The sequence below is a fragment of the Oncorhynchus masou genome, chromosome 32, assembly GCF_036934945.1.
Source record: "Oncorhynchus masou masou isolate Uvic2021 chromosome 32, UVic_Omas_1.1, whole genome shotgun sequence".
In the NCBI taxonomy this organism is placed as follows: Eukaryota; Metazoa; Chordata; class Actinopteri; order Salmoniformes; family Salmonidae; genus Oncorhynchus; species Oncorhynchus masou.
In genome coordinates, this window is record NC_088243.1 from 29,524,358 (window position 1) to 29,543,861 (window position 19,504).

The 19,504-nt window shown below is 41.3% G+C and overlaps 1 protein-coding gene across 2 annotated transcripts in view; it reads left to right on the top strand.

Moving 5' to 3' along the window:
- Positions 1-6,305: 6,305 nt before the first annotated feature.
- The window catches only part of LOC135525885 (latent-transforming growth factor beta-binding protein 2-like), a 149,831-nt gene continuing 136,632 nt past the window's right edge, over positions 6,306-19,504 (top strand). For both annotated transcript variants that reach the window (XM_064953837.1, XM_064953838.1), the window contains exons 1-2: positions 6,306-7,337; positions 14,629-14,702. In XM_064953837.1, coding sequence (XP_064809909.1) covers positions 6,874-7,337; positions 14,629-14,702 — 538 coding nt within the window. In that variant the 5' untranslated portion in view covers positions 6,306-6,873. The remainder of the gene's footprint in view (positions 7,338-14,628; positions 14,703-19,504) is intronic.

Below are 19,504 nucleotides of genomic sequence, written 5' to 3' on the forward strand. Positions count from 1 at the left end.
TTGAGTAAGGAATTTAACCCTAATTGTTCCTGTAAGTTGCTCTGGATAAGAGAGTCTGCTAAATTACTTAAATGTTACATTTAAATATGGCGGAACAGAAGCAGAGATGAAAGAGAAGCTTTACCGATGCCAACTAGATTGAAGCATTGATTCTATCGATTTATTACATTACTTTGGTGAGCAAGTGTTTGTTTAGTATTCTAGGGCAACAAGTAGTGACAGAATAGAAGCTGCATGTAGGCTTATTTATTGACAAGTTGACTAACAAATAGCCTTCCAAAATTGTTGAAATTATAAGCAGAAACATAGGCCTACAGTGGGGCAAAAAAGTATTTAGTCAGCCACCAATTGTGAAGTTCTCCCACTTAAAAAGATGAGAGAGGCCTGTAATTTTCATCATAGGTACACTTCAACTATGACAAGCAAAATGAGAAGAAAAAATACAGAAAATCACATTGTTGTTGGATTTCTAATGAATTTATTTGCAAATTATGGTGGAAAATAAGTATTTGGTCAATAACTAAAGTTTATCTCAATACTTTGTTATATACCCTTTGTTGGCAATGACAGAGGTCAAACATTTTCTGTAAGTCTTCACACACTGTAGGTTTTCACACACTGTTGCTGGTATTTTGGCCCATTCCTCCATGCAGATCTCCTCTAGAGCAGTGATGTTTTGGGGCTGTTGCTGGGCAACACGGACGTTCAACTCCTCCAAAGATTTTCTATGGGGTTGAGATCTGGAGACTGGCTAGGCCACTCCAGGATCTTGAAATGCTTCTTACGAAGCCACTCCTTCGTTGCCCGGGCGGTGAGTTTGTTATCATTGTCATGCTGAAAGACCGAGCCACGTTTAATCTTCAATGCCCTTGCTGATGGAAGGAGGTTTTCACTCAAAATCTCACGATACATTGCCCCATTCATTCTTTCCTTTACACGGATCAGTCATCCTGGTCCCTTTGCAGAAAAACAGCCCCATAGCATGATGTTTCCACCCCCATGCTTCACAGTAGGTATGGTGTTCTTTGGATGCAACTCAGCATTCTTTGTCCTCCAAACACGACGAGTTGAGTTTTTACCAAAAAGTTATATTTTGGTTTCATCTGACCATATGACATTCTCCTAATATTCTTCTGGATCATCCAAATGCTCTCTAGCAAACTTCAGACGGGCCTGGACATGTACTGGCTTAAGCAGGGGGACACGTCTGGCACTGCAGGATTTGAGTCCCTGGCGGCGTAGTGTGTACTGATGGTAGGCTTTGTTACTTTGGTCCCAGCTCTCTGCAGGTCATTCACTAGGTCCCCCCGTGTGGTTCAGGGATTTTTGCTCACCGTTCTTGTGATCATTTTGACCCCACGGTGTGAGATCTTGCGTGGAGCCCCGGATTGAGGGAGATTATCAGTGGTCTTGTATGTCTTCCATTTCCTAATAATTGCTCCCACAGTTGATTGCTTCAAACCAATCTGCTTACCTATTGCAGATTCAGTCTTCCCAGCCTGGTGCAGGTCTACAATTTTGTTTCTGGTGTCCTTTGACAGCTCTTTGGTCTTGGCCATAGTGGAGTTTGGAGTGTGACTGTTTGAGGTTGTGGACTGGTGTCTTTTATACTGATAACAAGTTCAAACAGGTGCCATTAATACAGGTAACGAGTGGAGGACAGAGGAGCCTCTTAAAGAAGAAGTTACAGGTCTGTGAGAGCCAGAAATCTTGCTTGTTTGTAGGTGACCAAATACTTATTTTGTACCATAATTTGCAAATAAATTCATTACAAATCCTACAAAGTGATTTTCTGGATTTTTTTTCTAATTTTGTCTGTATTTGTTGAAGTGTATCTATGATGAAAATTACAGGTCTCTGTCATCTTTTTAAGTGGGAGAATTTGCACAATTGGTGGCTGACTAAATACTTATTTGCCCCACTGTATCTAAAAAGGCCTAAAGAAATAACTCCGCCATCTCTGACTGTACAGCACCTTTTCTATATTTGCAGGTTAGGACATCGGATGCGGGCCTCAGATTTTCACTATGGCGCAGGACGGGATGACTGCAGTTTTATGGGCTCCTAACCAACTGTTTTTTCACATTGTTTGTAACTTATTATGTACATAAAGTTGCTGCTACTGTCTCTTATGACTGAAAAGAGCTTCTGGACATCAGAACAGCGATTACACACCTCGAACTGGACGAAGACTTTTTTCTTTAATGATTCCGACGCGAAGGATATACTCCATTCCGGAGAACAGGTCCAAATCCCCGTCATTTGTTTGAAGAAAAGGCGGAGATACCGAAGGAGAAGGTTGGGATGCCTTGTTAGGATTCGTAGGCGAGTGAGTAAATCGCCATTACCATCGGTTCTATTGGCCAACCTGCCATCACTGGAAAACAAACACTGGAAAACAAACTTGATGATCTACGGTTGAGACTATCCTACCAACGGGACATTAAAAACTGTAATATCTTATCTTTCACCGAGTGTTGGCTGAATGACGTCACGGTGTCACACACTGATCTGTTTCACCTGTCTTTGTGATTGTCTCCACCCCCCTCCAAGTGTCACCCATCTTCCCCCATTATCCGCCGTGTATTTATACCTGTGTTCTCTGTTGGTCTCTTGCCAGTTTGTCTTGTTTGTCAAGTCAACCAGCGTTTTTGTATCTCAGCTCCTGCTTTTTCCTGTCTCTCTTTTTCTCGCCCTCCTGGTTTTGAGCCTTGCCTGTCTTGACTCAGAGCCCACCTGGCTGACCACCCTGCCTGCCCCTGACCCTGAGCCTGCCTGCCGACCTGTATCTTTTACTTACCTCTGCCTACCCTGACCCTGACTGCCATCCGGTACCATTGCCCCACCTCTGGTTTACTGACCCCTGCCTGGCTTGACCTGTCTTTTGCCTGCCCCTGTTGGATTATTAAACCATTGTTAATTTGACGTTGTCTGCATCTGGGTCTTACCTTCATACCTGATACACGGATAATATAGAGCTGGCTGTTTTTTCTGTGTATCGCCAGGACAGGGTAGCTACAGTTGAAGTCAGAAGTTTACATACACCTTAGCCAAATACATTTCAACTCAGTTTTTCACAATTCCTGACATTTAATCCTAGTAAAAATTCCCTGTCTTAGGTCAGTTAGCATCCCCACTTTATTTTAAGAATGTGAAATGGGTGAATTTTGGCCCATTCCTCCTGACAGAGCTGGTGTAACTGAGTCAGGTTTGTAGGCCCCCTTGCTCGCACACGCTTTTTCAGTTCTGCCCACAAATCTATAGGATTGAGGTCAGGGCTTGGGGTCATTGTCCATTTGGAAGACCGATTTGCAACCAAGCTTTAACTTCCTGACTGATGTCTTGAGATGTTGCTTCACTATATCCACATAATTTTCCTACCTCATGATGCCACCTATTTTGTGAAGTGCACCAGTCCCCCCTGCAGCAAAGCACCACCACAACATGATGGTGCCACCCCCATGCTTCACGGTTGGGATGGTGTTCTTCGGCTTGCAAGCCTCCCCCTTTTTCCTCCAAACGGTCATTATGGCCAAACAGTTCTATTTTTGTTTCATCAGACCAGAGGACATTTCTCCAAAAAGTACGATCTTTGTCCCCATGTTCAGTGGCAAACCATAGTCTGTCTTTTTTATGGAGGTTTTTGAGCAGTGGCTTCTTCCTTTCAGGTTATGTCGATATAGGACTTGTTTTACTGTAGATATAGATACTTTTGTACCTGTTTCCTCCAGCATCTTCACAAGGTCCTTTGCTATTGTTCTGGGATTGATTTGCACTTTTCGCGCCAACGTACGTTCATCTCTAGGAGACAGAACGTGTCTCCTTCCTGAGCGGTATGGCAGCTGCGTGGTCCCATGCTGTTTATACTTGCGTACTATTGATTTTACAGATGAACGTGGTACCTTCAGGCAATTGGAAATTGCTCCCAAGGATGAACCAGATTTGTGGAGGTCTCCAATTGTTTTTCTGATGTCTTGGCTGAATTCTTTTGATTTTATCATGATGTCAAGCAAAGAGGCACTGAGTTTGAAGGTAGGCCTTGAAATACATCCACAGGTAGATGTCCAATTGATTCAAATTATGTCAATTAGCCTATCAGAAGTTTCTAAATCCATTACATAATTTTCTGGAATTTTCCAAGCTGTTTAAAGGCACAGCCAACTTAGTGTATATGAACTTCTGACCCACTGGAAATGTGATACAGTAAATTATAAGTGAAATAATCTGTCTGTAAACAATTGTTGGAAGAATTACTTGTGTCATGCACAAAGTAGATGTCCTAACCGACTTGCAAAAACTATACTTTGTTAACAAGAAATTTGTGGAGTGGTTGAAAAACAAGTTTTAATGACTCCAACCTAAGTGTATGTAAACTTCCAACTTCAAATGTATATACCAGGCGGTGTCAGAGGAAGGTCCAAAAAGTTGTCAAAGACTCCAGTCACCCAAGTCATACATTGCTCTCTGCTACCGCATGGCAAGTGGTACCGGAGCGCCAAGTCTAGGTCCAAAAGGCTCCTTAACAGCTTCTACCCCCAAGCTATAAGAATGCTGAACAATTAATAAAAGGGCCACCCGGACTATTTACATTGACCCTCCCACCCCTTTGTTTTTACACTGCTGCTACTCGCTGTTTATCGTCTATGCATAGTCACTTTACCTCTACCTACATGTACAAATTACCTCGACTAACCTGTACCCCCGCACATTCACTCGGTACCGGTGCCCCCTGTATATAGCCTCATCATTGTTCTACTGTGTTACTTTTTACTTTGACTTTATTTTATTTAGTAAATATTTTCCCAAATCTATTTCTTGAACTGCACTGTTGGTTAAGGGCCTGTAAGTAAGCATTTCACGGTAAGGTGAACCTGTTGTATTTGCATGTGACAAATACTATTTTATTTTATTTGGGTGGTTGCAGATGGGTTATTTAACAATTGTGGGCAGGTGCTGAACCGTTACAAATTTTAAGGTAATTTCCGATTGAGCCGACATACAGTATTTACAGTTGGCAGTTTTGTCGCTTAAGAAATAACATTGCCTTTAAATTTAAATCACGCTGTAAAGCTAAACGTCTGCAATGCAGATTGAATAAAGATCTTAATGCTTGTTCACACTGCAGGCCTTAATGCTCAAATCAGTTTTGTTTTTCAAATCCGTTTTGGAGTACTGACTGTCATAACAGTTAGTTAAGTTACAAGTGACCAAATCAGATTTGTGTGTTCAGACAGTCAATTGCTGACAATTACTGACAATCAGACGCTAGTTGTCATAGTAATGATGGGTGAGGGCACAGTGGTGTAGGCTGATTGGTGGTGGTGCTCCTGCATCCCATCAAAGGCTAAGGTGACAACAATGCCTGTCATGGATGTTTCCCAGTTGCTTTGAATGTTCAAAATCATAGTGTAAGAACATTTTTAAATCCTCAGAGGATAAGATTATCCAACTTTCACAATGAGTTCATTTTTATCTAGCAACCGCAGTCAACTAGCTAGCAAGGTAGCTGTTGAGCTTTCTAGCACATTCACTAATTCGCCAATCAGCAAGCTAGTTAGCTACCATGTCATGTTCATGTCAAACTGTTAACAGAGTAGCTAGCAAGCAACAAAATATGCCAGTTAACAGTCTAAAAACCACTTGGGGGTAAATAAACAAGACTTTACCATTCCGACACAAGTCGCATGGCCAGGAATCAGATTTGTATCTGACTTCAAATCAAGCTGGTTTGAAGTGTAGCTTGAAATATCAGATTCCATGTGCTTTTTGGCTTTTCAGACTGCAGAACAGATTTGAATTGTATATGTAAAAACATTGGTTTTGAGTAACTTCAAACTGCCAATGTGAACCAGGCTGAAGTGTATCATTGTGGGTTGAATGGGATAAGGCAGCCAACTCTCTTTGGGTTGTTTAAGATCTTATGGGAGAAAAGAAATGTGTTGTTTCCAGGCAGTCCAGGGAAACTGATGATGCAGCATGGAAGAGAGGGGAAGATGAATGGGATTTGTTATATAACTTCTATAGTTTTCCAAGAACTCAAATGTAGCTTTAACCGTGTGTGCACTTCCCATATCCCCCATGTTGTGTGACATAAATATCATATTATTATGTCAATGTTCAATTACGACCTACTAATTACTCAATCACGTTTGTCAATGTGCTATATTATATGACAAGTTGACCTTATCTAGCATACTCAATCTAACATTTACTTGATTTGCATTTTTAATACTATCCTGCAGTATCCACATTGTGCGCTGCATGTCCGTTTATGCAACCGCAACAAAGAGGAGCGCAGGGTTAGTTTGTGTATGATCTCGTACTGTAGCTTGGCGGCTTGGACTGGGGGGGTTGAGCGTAGGCATCAATAAGACCACTAAGGGGGAGTTTTCTACTTGTAAAACGCATGAAAAGCCTCCCCAAATTCCCGGTGACTTCAGATTCAAGGAGGTGGTCATATCCATCGGAGCACCATTCATACTCTAGAACTTTCACTTCTAATAGGACTGCGGCTTCAGACAAAATCCCATTGCTGCCTGCGCGCGCTATTAACATGAACTTAAATGGATTAAAACGTATCTGACATAAACCTGTTTCTGTAAGTAACCTATAGGTAAGCTTTACATTTTCAATTTTAGGAGAATATGCGAAAGCTGTGAATTGGTTTAAGATTTTGAATCCATCCTGCGTAATGCTTACCTGGACATTATGAAGAGACATCAAAGCATTTTGCATGCTTGGGAAAAGATACAGTATTGCTGAAACTTTCTGTTCGCCTCCATTCAACCACTCGATATTGCTTGTGGCTATCGACACAACTGAATCTTGAGTGACCAGCCTACACGTAGCAGCAATTCCACTTTTGACACAAATATGGACCGTTTATGGATTGCAGTTTTAGTGGTTCTAACAATTGCACTAGTACGAATGTGTGACTGCCAGAAGGACTCAACAGGTGGTAGACAGGAGATGTGGGAGCAGCTCCGGGAGCTAGCGAGGAGCCAAGGTCACTCCGCAGTGGGAGCTAAGGACGCTGTCCCCGACATACCACCCAGAGAAAGCTTGCTCAACTTCTCTCATAATGTCTCGCACTCCGGTCGCCGGGCTCCGGTGAGCTCATCATCTCAACGAGATAACAGGTACGCGACGGCAATTAAACCATTTCCAGCTCCCAGTACGGAAGCTTCCCTCCGGGCGGATGATGCCACGGTCCCACGAGATGCCGCGCGTAGGGCCGCGACACAGCTCGGCACCCATCACTCATCACAGCAAAGACCCCGAATCAGTTCCAGACAGAGCAACAAGCCCAGCTCAACGCATACCAGGCGCCTTGCAGGGTAAGACACAGCGCTTGTTTTTTTTAGTTGAAAAAATATGTACTGCCCGCAGGAGTACTTTTGAGTTTGTCTACAAATGAAACATGTTTTTTTTTTTTTTTACATAAATCCTGCTGTTTCTCCTCCCGGGGTTGTGAGGTTACATTATTTATTATCATCTTTGATGTTTGTGATTTGTGTTGTTGCTATTGTGTCGTGTCATGAATGAACACTAGCCTACTACAGTGAAACATTTGCTTAGTTGATACACTTGCTATTTGTCTGCTACACAATAATGATTGTATTATAGGGTGAATGACTTTCAACAGTAGCCTATGCAGTTGTGTGCCCTCTATCTGCTACAGATGTTTTGTTACTCTTATTTCCCCCTGTATCTCACACAGGATGGTAAACATAGGCTATATTGCTATAATGTCTAATGAATGAATGAAATAATTCCATCCCATGGCTCCAGTGTGTCTGAAGTGAAAGTCGGACCTCTCCTCTATTCAGTCTGACACTGAATTCCTCAGTGACATTTCTCTGAATGGAATGATAATTTGTCACGTGGGGTCATGGCAGGACTTGAACTATATTGGTAGAGGTTAAACCCTTTATTCATATCAAAACAGTGAACACAACATGTTTCTCTGGACTAGGAAGTTGTTCATTAACAACAAGTGTTAAACCACATTTTTGTCACCAGTTTATGCAGAGCAGTTTATTGAAAGAGCACTACCAGAGCTATCATTTAATCTTAAGAAAACTTTGAAACAGTACAGTTACCATGTCCTCACACTACTCCTAGGTATGTGTGTGTTGTGTGAATTCACATGCTGCCCATGGCCATGTAGTGGTTCTACAAAAGCCCTGCCCACATTTGCAAATTCACTTAGTGATTAGAAACACCTGTTTTCCTGGAGGCTTTTTCTCAGTGCTGCAAATACCTGGAGTTCTTTCTCTTTCTTTTTACTCAAAACAGAACCATCAGTTGTTTCCATTAAAAGCTGATTATTTTTAGTAAATGAACCCTCATGCAGCCAACCCTGTTTGTTCCATAGGACAACGCATGGTACACATGCATGGCACACGACCCTATGGGAATCAGGTTATTTATATGGTCAGTTTCTGAGGGCCACTTTATGAACAGTATGAGGGTCCCTTCTAATTGGAGAAACACATGTTGGGGGATGAAAGGTGTACTCGCTAAGTTTACTCTGCTGAATAAGGCGAGGAATGCCTAGCAGACTGTGTAATGTCTGACAGTTATGGTTAGGAGGAGGTGAGTAGGGAAAGATCTGGGATGATAGTCTGAGTGCCCTGATTTCAACCACCGTTCTCTTTTAATATCTTGCACTGGTAGGCTTTGTCACTTGGTTCCAGAAAAGTAAACCTAATATAATGGTTCCCATAGCCTTTCACAGGGAGATTTAGAGATACTAGTGTATCAGTGTGTTCAACACCAATGTCTTTATTACTGTTGCTGAGTTGCTGTAGAAAGCAGTTCTTGTGGCTCCCCCACATCCACACAACACAATGGGCTAGATTCCATCAAACTTGTACGGTAACCAGAAACATCTTACTTCTTGTGCATTAAGAATGCACATTTGGATTCATGGACTCAACAAGCCTATGTTACAAAACAATGTGAATACAAATATAATCCAACCCATGTGGATTTTAACATGCTTTCTCACTGCACAGAACAAGTATTATTTAAAAAAAAAAAATATATATATATATCCAGGAACCTAGTTACTCGTTTCATTGAATAGGGCATGTGCGTCAATCTAATTAGCATAATAACAAATCCCCATGAAAATCAGTCTGTTTATGAATGACATCTGTTTTTTGTATGGGCTGTGTCTCAATCCACGGCGTCCGCCTATGTCACCTTCCGCATCTTTTTTTTAAATGTCATCTCTTTTTTTAACTAGGCAAGTCAGTTAAGAACAAATTCTTACTTACAATGACGGTCTACTGTGGAACAGTGGGTTCAGCCTTATTCTGCCCCTGAACGACAGATTTTTACCTTGTCAGCTCGGAGATTTGATTCATCAACCTTTTGGTTACTGGCCAAGCGCTCTAACCACTTGGCTACCTGCCGCCTCATCTGTGGGGGAAAGTGTCAGAGCTACAGCACTGTTTGTCAGAAAATCGGTCTTTACACGAAATTCGTCTGTGGAAAGATGAGAATCTCACAAACAACATGGTGTTTTCCATTTTGTTCTGCGACCCCAAAAGTCATGGGACTCGACTGAAGGTAACCCGGTATCATTTTAAAAAATGAATGAAAGTAGTTTTGTGCCAACTAAAAAAAGGAGTTAAATATGTGTACATTTTTTCTATATACACTGCTCAAAAAAATAAAGGGAACACTAAAATAACACATCCTAGATCTGAATGAATGAAATATTCTTATTAAATACTTTTTTCTTTACATAGTTGAATGTGCTGACAACAAAATCACACAAGAATTATCAATGGAAACCAAATTTATCAACCGATGGAAGTTTGGTTTTGGAGTCACACACAAAATTAAAGTGGAAAACCACACTACAGGTTGATCCAACTTTGATGTAATGTCCTTAAAACAAGTCAAAATGAGGCTCAGTAGTGTGTGTGGCCTCGACGTGCCTGTATGACCTCCCTACAACGCCTGGACATGCTCCTGGTGAGGTGGTGAATGGTCTCCTGAGGGATCTCCTCCCAGACCTGGACTAAAGCATCCGCTAACTCCTGGAAAGTCTGTGGTGCAACATGGCGTTGGTGGATGGAGCGAGACATGATGTCCCAGATGTACTCAATTGGATTCAGGTCTGGGGAACGGGCGGGCCAGTCCATAGCATCAATGCCTTCCTCTTGCAGGAGCTGCTGACACACTCCAGCCACATGAGGTCTAGCATTGTCTTGCATTAGGAGGAACCCAGGGCCAACCGCACCAGTATATGGTCTCACAAGGGGTCTGAGGATCTCATCTCGGTACCTAATGGCAGTCAGGCTACCTCTGGCGAGCACATGGAGGGCTGTGCGGCACCCCAAAGAAATGCCACCCCACACCATGACTGACCCACCGCCAAACCGGTCATGCTGGAGGATGTTGCAGGCAGCAGAACGTTCTCCACGGCGTTTCCAGACTCTGTCACGTCTGTCACATGTGCTCAGTGTTAACCTGCTTTCATCTGTGAAGAGCACAGTGCGCCAGTGGCAAATTTTCCAATCTTGGTGTTCTCTGGCAAATGCCAAACGTCCTGCACGGTGTTGGGCTGTAAGCACAACCCCCACCTGTGGACGTCGGGCCTTCATACCACCCTCATGGAGTCTGTTTCTGACCGTTTGAGCAGACACATGCACATTTGTGGTCTGTTGGAGGTAATTTTGCAGGGCTCTGGCAGTGCTCCTCCTGCTCCTCCTTGCACAAAGGCGGAGGTAGCGGTCCTGCTGCTGGGTTGTTGCCCTCCTACGGCCTCCTACACGTCTCCTGATGTACTGGCCTGTCTCCTGGTAGCGCCTCCATGCTCTGGACACTACGCTGACAGACACAGCAAACCTTCTTGCCACAGCACGCATTGATGTGCCATCCTGGATGAGCTGCACTACCTGAGCCACTTGTGTGGGTTGTAGACTCCGTCTCATGCTACCACTAGAGTGAAAGCACTGCCAGCATTCAAAAGTGACCAAAACATCAACCAGGAAGCATAGGCACTGAGAAGTGGTCTGTGGTCACTACCTGCAGAACCACTCCTTTATTGGGGGTGTCTTGCTAATTGCCTATAATTTCCACCTGTTGTATATTCCATTTGCACAACAGCATGTGAAATGTATTGTCAATGAGTGTTGCTTCCTAAGTGGACAGTTTGATTTCACAGAAGTGTGATTGACTTGGAGTTACATTGTGTTGTTTAAGTGTTCTCTTTATTTTTTTGAGCAGTGTATATATATATATATATATATTTCCTAAGCTTTCTAATAGATATAGAAAAGACACTTCAAAACCTTAGTCCTTATTATACATTTTTTTGACTGTCTGTTTTTCCATTTATGAATGTGTTATTCATTGCTTTTCTATGGCCAATAGCAGTAAAGGCCAAACAATACAATATTTGATCAAATCATTTTTTTAACGTTTTTTATATACCTACAGGAGTCCTACAATTCAAAATCAAATGGCTAAATGATCCATGGTATGACCATTTTAAAACAATTCAATATGTTAGCTTAGTAGAACCCTCCCCTCCAAAGGCTTAGACTTGTAGGGGTTAAAGGTCCAGTGCAGCTGTTTTTATCTCAATATCAAATAATTTCTGTGTAACAATTAAGTACCTTACTGTGATTGTTTAAATTAAAATGGTCAAAAATAAGCAAAGTAGTTTATTAGCAAAAAGCATTTTCTCAAACAAGAATTTTGATGGGACTGTCTGGGAGTGGTCTGAGTGAGGGACCTAATTGGAGGAGCCTAATGGGAGGGGTATGTAACCTGAAAACGAGTTGTTATTGGCAGATAGATTTGAAACGTTGTCATTGATCTATTAACTTATACTGCCTAGTGATGTTGCCAGGCAGGCCAAAACTCCATCCCTCCATCTTTTCAAATCGCTCAAACACTAAAAGGGCATTATCATAATTTTCACAATTTCACAGTATTATTTAAACCTTATTGAGTGGAAATACCTGCCCCTTTAAGGGACTTTACTGTTACAGTAAAGGTGCCATAAATCTTCAGAGGCATTAATTAACCTTGTGTAATTCACGATTTTTCACCTCTTTCTCTTTCATTAGCTTGAAATGAATTATCTGCTTGTCGTTAGAGAGCGTGTGCTTGCATGACACATTTCCTCTCGGAATTCCCACTGTCTCCTTACTCACTCCCTGATTTCTGGTTAGCCCTCTGGGATAGGGAGTTCCACACGGTGTACCTGTCATGCCCTCTCGAGCTGAGTCTGTCAGGAAGACCCAGGACTGCTCCAACTTGCTCTGAAAATTGCTCAACCTGGCTGCATAAAATGGGTCATTATGAGTGCAAATATGACATTATTGATATTTATAGAGCTTTTATGAAAGGTTTTGTTATGTAGAACTTTAATACTTTTACCATGCTACTGTACTCTTCATGAGGCTAGCAGGAATGATCCCTATAGGCATCAACTTCCCCACAGACCTGCTGGTCTATTTTGTATGGTTCATATTCAGAATTTCTGGGAGTATTATTGTTTTCTAAGTCACTGTTGTATAGTTAAAATATGGTGAATCAGCTGTTTGCAATTGTAAATGTAATTGATTAACTACCTACCAACTACTTTGCTCTAGTCTGATTGGTCAGATGTTTGTTAGTTGTCAGAAGAGTTCAGGAGTTGATGCATGGTTGTGAATATGGTCAGTTTGCCTTAGCATTTCACAGCTAAGGCAAAGCGACGCAACAACCAATGGTTGCGTGGCACGTCATCGACTGTGCCATCGACTGACAAATTGCTATAGCAGATGTGGTTAACTGATTCTTAAAATACCTATCCAGGCATTGTAAGATCTGTCAGGCATCAGCAATGTCTAACAATAGGAACACGTCCTAAATCTGCAAAAGAGTCATTGGTCTCCATCCAGTGTTTTTCTACATAGAGAGTAATCTATCCATCTAAAGAACTCTCAAACCACAAAAAAACCCAGATGTAATCGTTAGTCTTAACCGTTTTGCAACGGAAACAATAGTTTCTATTAGACAAATTCTGGTAGGTCCCTCCCCATTTCATTCCGTTTACTTCCGTTTGGATTTGGTTCCTAGTGAATACACCCCAGTTGACTGACCAGGTGGTGTTGACAGAAGGCAGACAGTACTACTGTCACCCTGTGTTTACCCTTTAACAGTTTACTAGTCATCTCCTGACCCAGAACAGATATCGTACTGTATCTGCATAAGCCATACATACATTCACTCAACTCATTGCCATTAATATCTCGTGGAAAAAAGATGGGAAGTCAATTTATGCCAGAACTCTTGTTTGTGGTTTGAATTTGCCCTGGAGTTGCTCTTGTGGTGTGGTGCCTTTTCATGCATCTCGCTGTTAAAATTGGCCAGCGCTGTTCTTGCAGAGTAAAATATGTAAAGAATCTAGTTATTATAGTATGAAACTTGTCATCTTTCATTTTCCTGGAGATTTATGTGAGCAAAGGGTGCTTTTCATGTGTTTCTCCTGTTCCCTCCCAGGCTCAGATAACCACTAGCCTATTTGTTTTCCCTCTGGACTCCATGTAGCACAGAAAGAGAGGGGTGTGTGGCTCTACACTCACAGATAGAGTTTCATGCTTTGCCTGCAAATGTTATTGAATAAAATGCAATTATTTCTGAATCTCTAAGGTGCTCCTTCAATAGGCCAACCACATTAAGGGATATGAGACTATAATGGGGTCAGAATTAAATCTCAGATAGAAATGTTAAGGTATGAGACCATGAACACTGAAAACATTATTCCTTTATGAATTGTGGGGTACTGTACTTTGTACATGCCAGTCCATTTATTACGTACGAATCAAATCAAATGTATTTATAAAGCCTTTTTTACATCAGCAGATGTCACAAAGTGCTTATACAGAAACCCAACCTAAAACCCCAAACAGCAAGCAATGCAGATGTAGAAGCACTGTGGCTAGGAAAAACTCCCTAGAAAGGCAGGAACCTAGAGAGGAACCAGACTCTGAGGGTGTCCAGTCCTCTTCTGGCTGTGCCGGGTGAAATTATGAGAGCACATGACCATTAAGGCCATATCGTTCTTCAACATATTGAAACGTTCATAAATGACCAACAGGGTCAGATAATATTCACAGTGGTTGTTGAGGGTGCAAAAGGTCAGCACCTCAGGAGTACATTTCAGTTGGCTTTTCATAGCCGAGCATTCAGACAGAGGTCGAGACCGCAGGTGAGAGAGAGAGAGATTCAGTTAGTTAGTTTGTTAGTTAGTTAGTTGAAAACAAAAGGTGCGGGACAAGGTAGCACGTCCGTTTGGTAAACAGGTCAGGGTTCCATAGCCGCAGGCAGAACAGTTGAAACTGGAGCAGCAGCACAACAGGGTGGGCTGGAGACAGCCAGGAATCATCAGGCCAGATGGTCCTAGGGTTCAGGTCCTCCGAGAGAGAGAGCGATGGGAGAATTAGAGCGAGCATACTTAGGCCACCAAATAAGACAGAAGAATTTCACCAGATAGGACAGACCCTAGCCCCCTGGCACATATACTATTGCAGCATAGATATTAGAGGCTGAGTATTACAGTATTACAGTATACAGTATTACATATCCCATTTCTCTCCCTCTCTTTCTCTGCAGGCCTAATGTATGTGGAGGTCACCAGTGCTGCTCTGGATGGGCTGTGGCTTCTGGCACCAACCGCTGCATAAAGCGTAAGTATTCATCTTTGACCATATGCCTTAGGTAAACAATGATCAATGATAATCTCTATCCTTGACTGTCTCTCTGTCTCTTAACCGTCCTTCTCAATAGTTTAAGCATATTGTCGTACCCAATAGCAGGGGTCGGCAACTTTGGCCCCCCAATGTTTGAAATCCAAAATATATATATAATTTTAGTTTTTGTTTAAGAAAATGACTGTAAAACTTAGGAAATCTGTTCCCAAATATTCCCCCAAATATTTGTTGTTGTTGATATAATTGTGTCTCAATTAAATTATGAAATGATTGCTTTCAAAATTTAAACAATCTCTTTTTGGGCTTAGGTGTGGGTCAATTTGACCATTTGCTCCTACAAAAACCGTCCCGCGGCTGAATCTTGTTGCCTACCCCTGCCCTATAGGAAGTGTTCCGGTGTGTCATTATTACCTCCATGGCCATGTTATTAATGTAGATTAGCATGCACTTTCATGTAAAATCCTAACATGGAAATTACCAGTGCTTAGCACTTGGCTCGCTCTGTTTGACACAAGCCCTTAATAATGGGTGTAACTGCACTTTTTTATTTGACCACAGCATTGGATTGGATATCTTAACTACCATATAATTAAGAACTCAATGGCAGATACTGGGGGTGAGTGAATAATTGGGCACTTTTTAAAGCACAATTTTTGCAGAATCTTAACAGCTTACAAGTGTTACCATTGTAACATTCTTGACATTAGGAAAGTTCTTTTTGCCTTTTTACTGTTCTGTGGGTTGTGAAGTGTTTTCTGTATGTTTTCTAGTGGGGGGCAGGCGCCTTAAACAATCTCTCCTTTTAAGAGAGAATTATGACCTAGTAACCACCCAGCTAGCACATTTTGTTCCTTCAAAGTTTTGGGAACATACGTTTTTGGTTTCCCATTGGTTCTGGGAACGAAGCCATACGTTTCCTGACAGGTTAAACTAAAAGCCTTTTAAACGTGCTGAGAACAGAAGTGAAAATTATGCCTGTCTGGGAATGTTTATTTATCGGTGGAAGGGAGGTTCTGATAATGTTTTACTCTGGTTCTTTGAAAGTTTTCCTGGGAGGTTTTATTAATGCACTGAGAACGGAAATTCCAAGTTATTTTGAGGTTTTTGATAACTTCCTTAAAACTTTCATTGAATGTTTCAATAAGACTTTTAATAACACTACTAGCTTATTTTTTTTACATAAAAAAAAACACTCCAAGCACAGATAGGACACATGGTAATTCATTCCCTTAGAAATTAATCACGTGAACACATGTGTTAACTAGTGATTATGTTAAGATTGATTGTTTTTTTATAAGATAAGTTTAATGCTAGCTAGCAACTTCCCTTGGCTTCTTGCTGCCCTCGTGTAACCGGTAGTCAGCCTGCCACGTAGGCTCCTTGTGGAGTGCAATGTAAGGCAGGTTGTTCGAGCGTTGGACTAGTAACCGGAAGGTTGCAAAAACGAATCCTCGAGCTGACAAGGTAAAAATCTGTCGTTCTGCCCCTGAACAAGGCCCATTGTTCCTAGGCCGTCATTGAAAATAAGAATGTGTTCTTAATAACTGACTTGCCTAGTTAAATAAAGGTGTAAAAAATAAATGAATAATAATAATCGGGGAATCGGTGTCCAAAAATACTGATTGTTATTGAAAACTTGAAATCGGCCCTAATTAATCGGCCATTCCGATTAACCAGTCAACCTCTAATTTTGACCCCCCCCCCTCTTGTTCAGGGACACATTATTCTATTTCTGTTCGTCACATGTCTGTGGAACTTGTTCAGTTTATGTCTCAGTTGTTGAATCTTATGTTCATACAAATATTTACACATGCTAAGTTTGCTGAAAATAAATGCAGTTGACAGTGAGAGGACATTTCTTTTTTTGCTGAGTTTATAAATTGAACTTTTTTTTCTCTCTCAGATATAGGACAGACACCTCAGAACAAACTTCCTTTAGATTTTTTTAGGGGGACTATCTGTTGTTCCATGTAGTGAATCTGTTATTCAATGCGTTTGTATGGGCTAATAGCAGTAAGGACAAGTGAAAATGGTCATACTTTTTATGTATATATTTTGTTATACTTCAAGTGATATTAAAATTAAAAATCAAATAGCTAAATGATCCTTGGTATGACCTTCTTAAAAAAACATTGTCATAGCTGAGTAGAACCCCCCCCCCCCTCCCCCGGTTTAGACAGGGCTTAGACTGTAAAGGGTTAAGATCAGGTGTGGCCAATTAGGGGGCGCGGCCAACACACCTTGGGCGCGTTCAGCAGGATTGAACGTTTTGGAACATTCAGATAGAAATAGTGTATGTACATCAAAAATACCTCTCTGATATGTAGAATAAGGAATCACATCGGCTCTATTCATGGCATTTCTATCTGCAACGTTCAGGAATGTTTGGCAACTGAACATGACCCTGAACACACTTACAAGATAGAAGATAGAGAGAGTTTTGTTGATGCTGAGAACAAAATATATGTTTTTAATAACATTCTTAGAACATTCTCTGAACGTTAGTAAAGTTTTCTTGTGCTTGTTATGGAAAGTTTTCTTAATATTCTGAGGTCATAATGTATATTTTTAAGTAAATTCTTAAAATGTTCTCTGAATGCTACTAAACTTTTTTTAGTGGGTTTTATGGAAGGTTTTTGTAACGTTCTCAGAACAATTTGAGACCATTACTTTAAATAAAACTGTAGGAAACGTTATACTGATGTACTGAAATTCACACAGAAGAACTTTACTTCTTAACGTTCTTGGAACAATTTGAGAACATGACTTTAAGTGTTAGCTCGGCAGCTCCTGGTTACAAATATTATCAAAGCTTTTCTATAGCCTATCAAAACATTTTGACAATGTTTCTCCTTATATTTTTGTCTGTCATCATGTTGCTGACTGAAATAACAGGTTATAGGAGAAGCTGTTCTAGAAAGAGTTATCTTTACGTTTTACAAGCACAGAATGTGAAACCCACACTCACAACCTGCATTTCGGGGCTAGAACAGTTCCCACAGCAACTAGACAGCAGCACACAAACACACACTAGAGTGTCACACGATACAAAAGCTGTAGTTGTTTGCCCATCAGTAAATAAAGTCACCTCCTCATTCGCCAGCCTCCTAATTACTACCGCTGGTTCTGCCTCCTTTTTTTCAAGTCCCAGCTAAAGGCACACTTACAGAGGTGTAAATTACTTGGGATGAAGCAGGAGTTACCCAGATCAGATGGGTAAACATTTTTCACCTGCCAGAAAGTAACATGTCCCTTCCAAACCAGTCATGTTAAACACAGTAGACCATCTAAGAAGGCAAGGTCTCCATCCCACCACCATCTGGTCTCTGTTAGGAGTTTGGCCCTCACCCAGGTGTAGCTGGAGGGTAGGGAACCATCAGCTGTGTAGTGAACTCCACATCACGACCCCAGGCCGGGCCCTGGCCTGGAGCCAAAACAAGCCCCCCAGCCAGCCTGCCCTGGGAGCTCCCTTATGGAGACCTCCACCGTGGTAGTGGAAACCCCCCCACTAACTCAGACTATCACATTCTCTGAGTGTGTTACTGCAGACCCTAACAGGGTATAACTAGTGGGGGGCGGCCACATGAGAAAACATGTTCACAGTGGGGGAAAGAAAAGGAACAAACCTGTCAACTGGGCAATATGTAAAAACATATCCTCACTGAGCCACGTCTTGGAAATTATATATGACGGGATTGAAGTAATGTCTAATATTAAAACTGTCGGTCGTAAGCTTCAACCGGGAGAGCGGATTTGGTGTCTTGAGTTATGGTTTCTCAACAACACGTCCTTGTTGAATCAGGTTGATGTCACAGCAAATATATGGCAGGAATTGGTTTGACAGTTGTCCAGTGAGAATGCCTACAAGGATTTGTAAATGCTATGTTTATAGAAATGTCTGGGTCTTTGTGTGTCTGGTCTGGTATGGAATCAAGATATGGTTTTAAGAGGTTTTAAGAGTTCTTGCCCAGTTAGTACATTTGGCTCCTTGGAAGTTGTGGGAAAGTATATTTTTGGTTTCCCATTAGTTCTGGGAACGAAGCCATAAGTGAAACTTTTTCAAATGTTCTGAGAAGTGCAAATTTTGCCTGTATTGGGAACATTCATTTTTATTTTGCAGGGCGGTTTTGAGAACGTTTTGCTCTGGTTTCTTGAAAGTTGTTCTGGGAGGATTTATTAACGCTCTGAGAACGGATATTATAGGCTATTTGGAGGTTGTATAACAACTTACTTAAAACTTTCACGAAATGTTACAATAAGACTTTTAATAACACTCAAAGCACAGATAAGACACATGTAAATTAATTTCCTTCTGCATTAATCATGCAAACATATTTCTTTTTTATTGTGACATGGCATCTGTGAGATTTAAACACGTAATCTTCTTTTCTCTACACATGGAATTGGATGGAGCTAGCATGCAATGTTTTTTACGCATACAAAGCTGTTCATTTTAGTCCATTCAAACACACCCCATTTCAAAGGAAACAAGCACTCATTAAGATCACGTGTGGCCAATTAATGGGTGCGGCCAACATACCTGAAAACAATTAACTTTCTCTATCCTTTATCTTGTTTTGTTGATGCTGAGAATGCAATGTACAGTGCACTCGGAAAGTATTCAGACCCCTTGTTACGTTACAGTCTTATTCTAAAATGGATTAAATAGTTTTTTCCCCCTCATCAATCTGCACACAATACTCCATAATGACAAAGCAAAAATAGGTTTTTAGACATTTTTGTAAAAAATAAATAAAATATCACATGTACATAGGTAT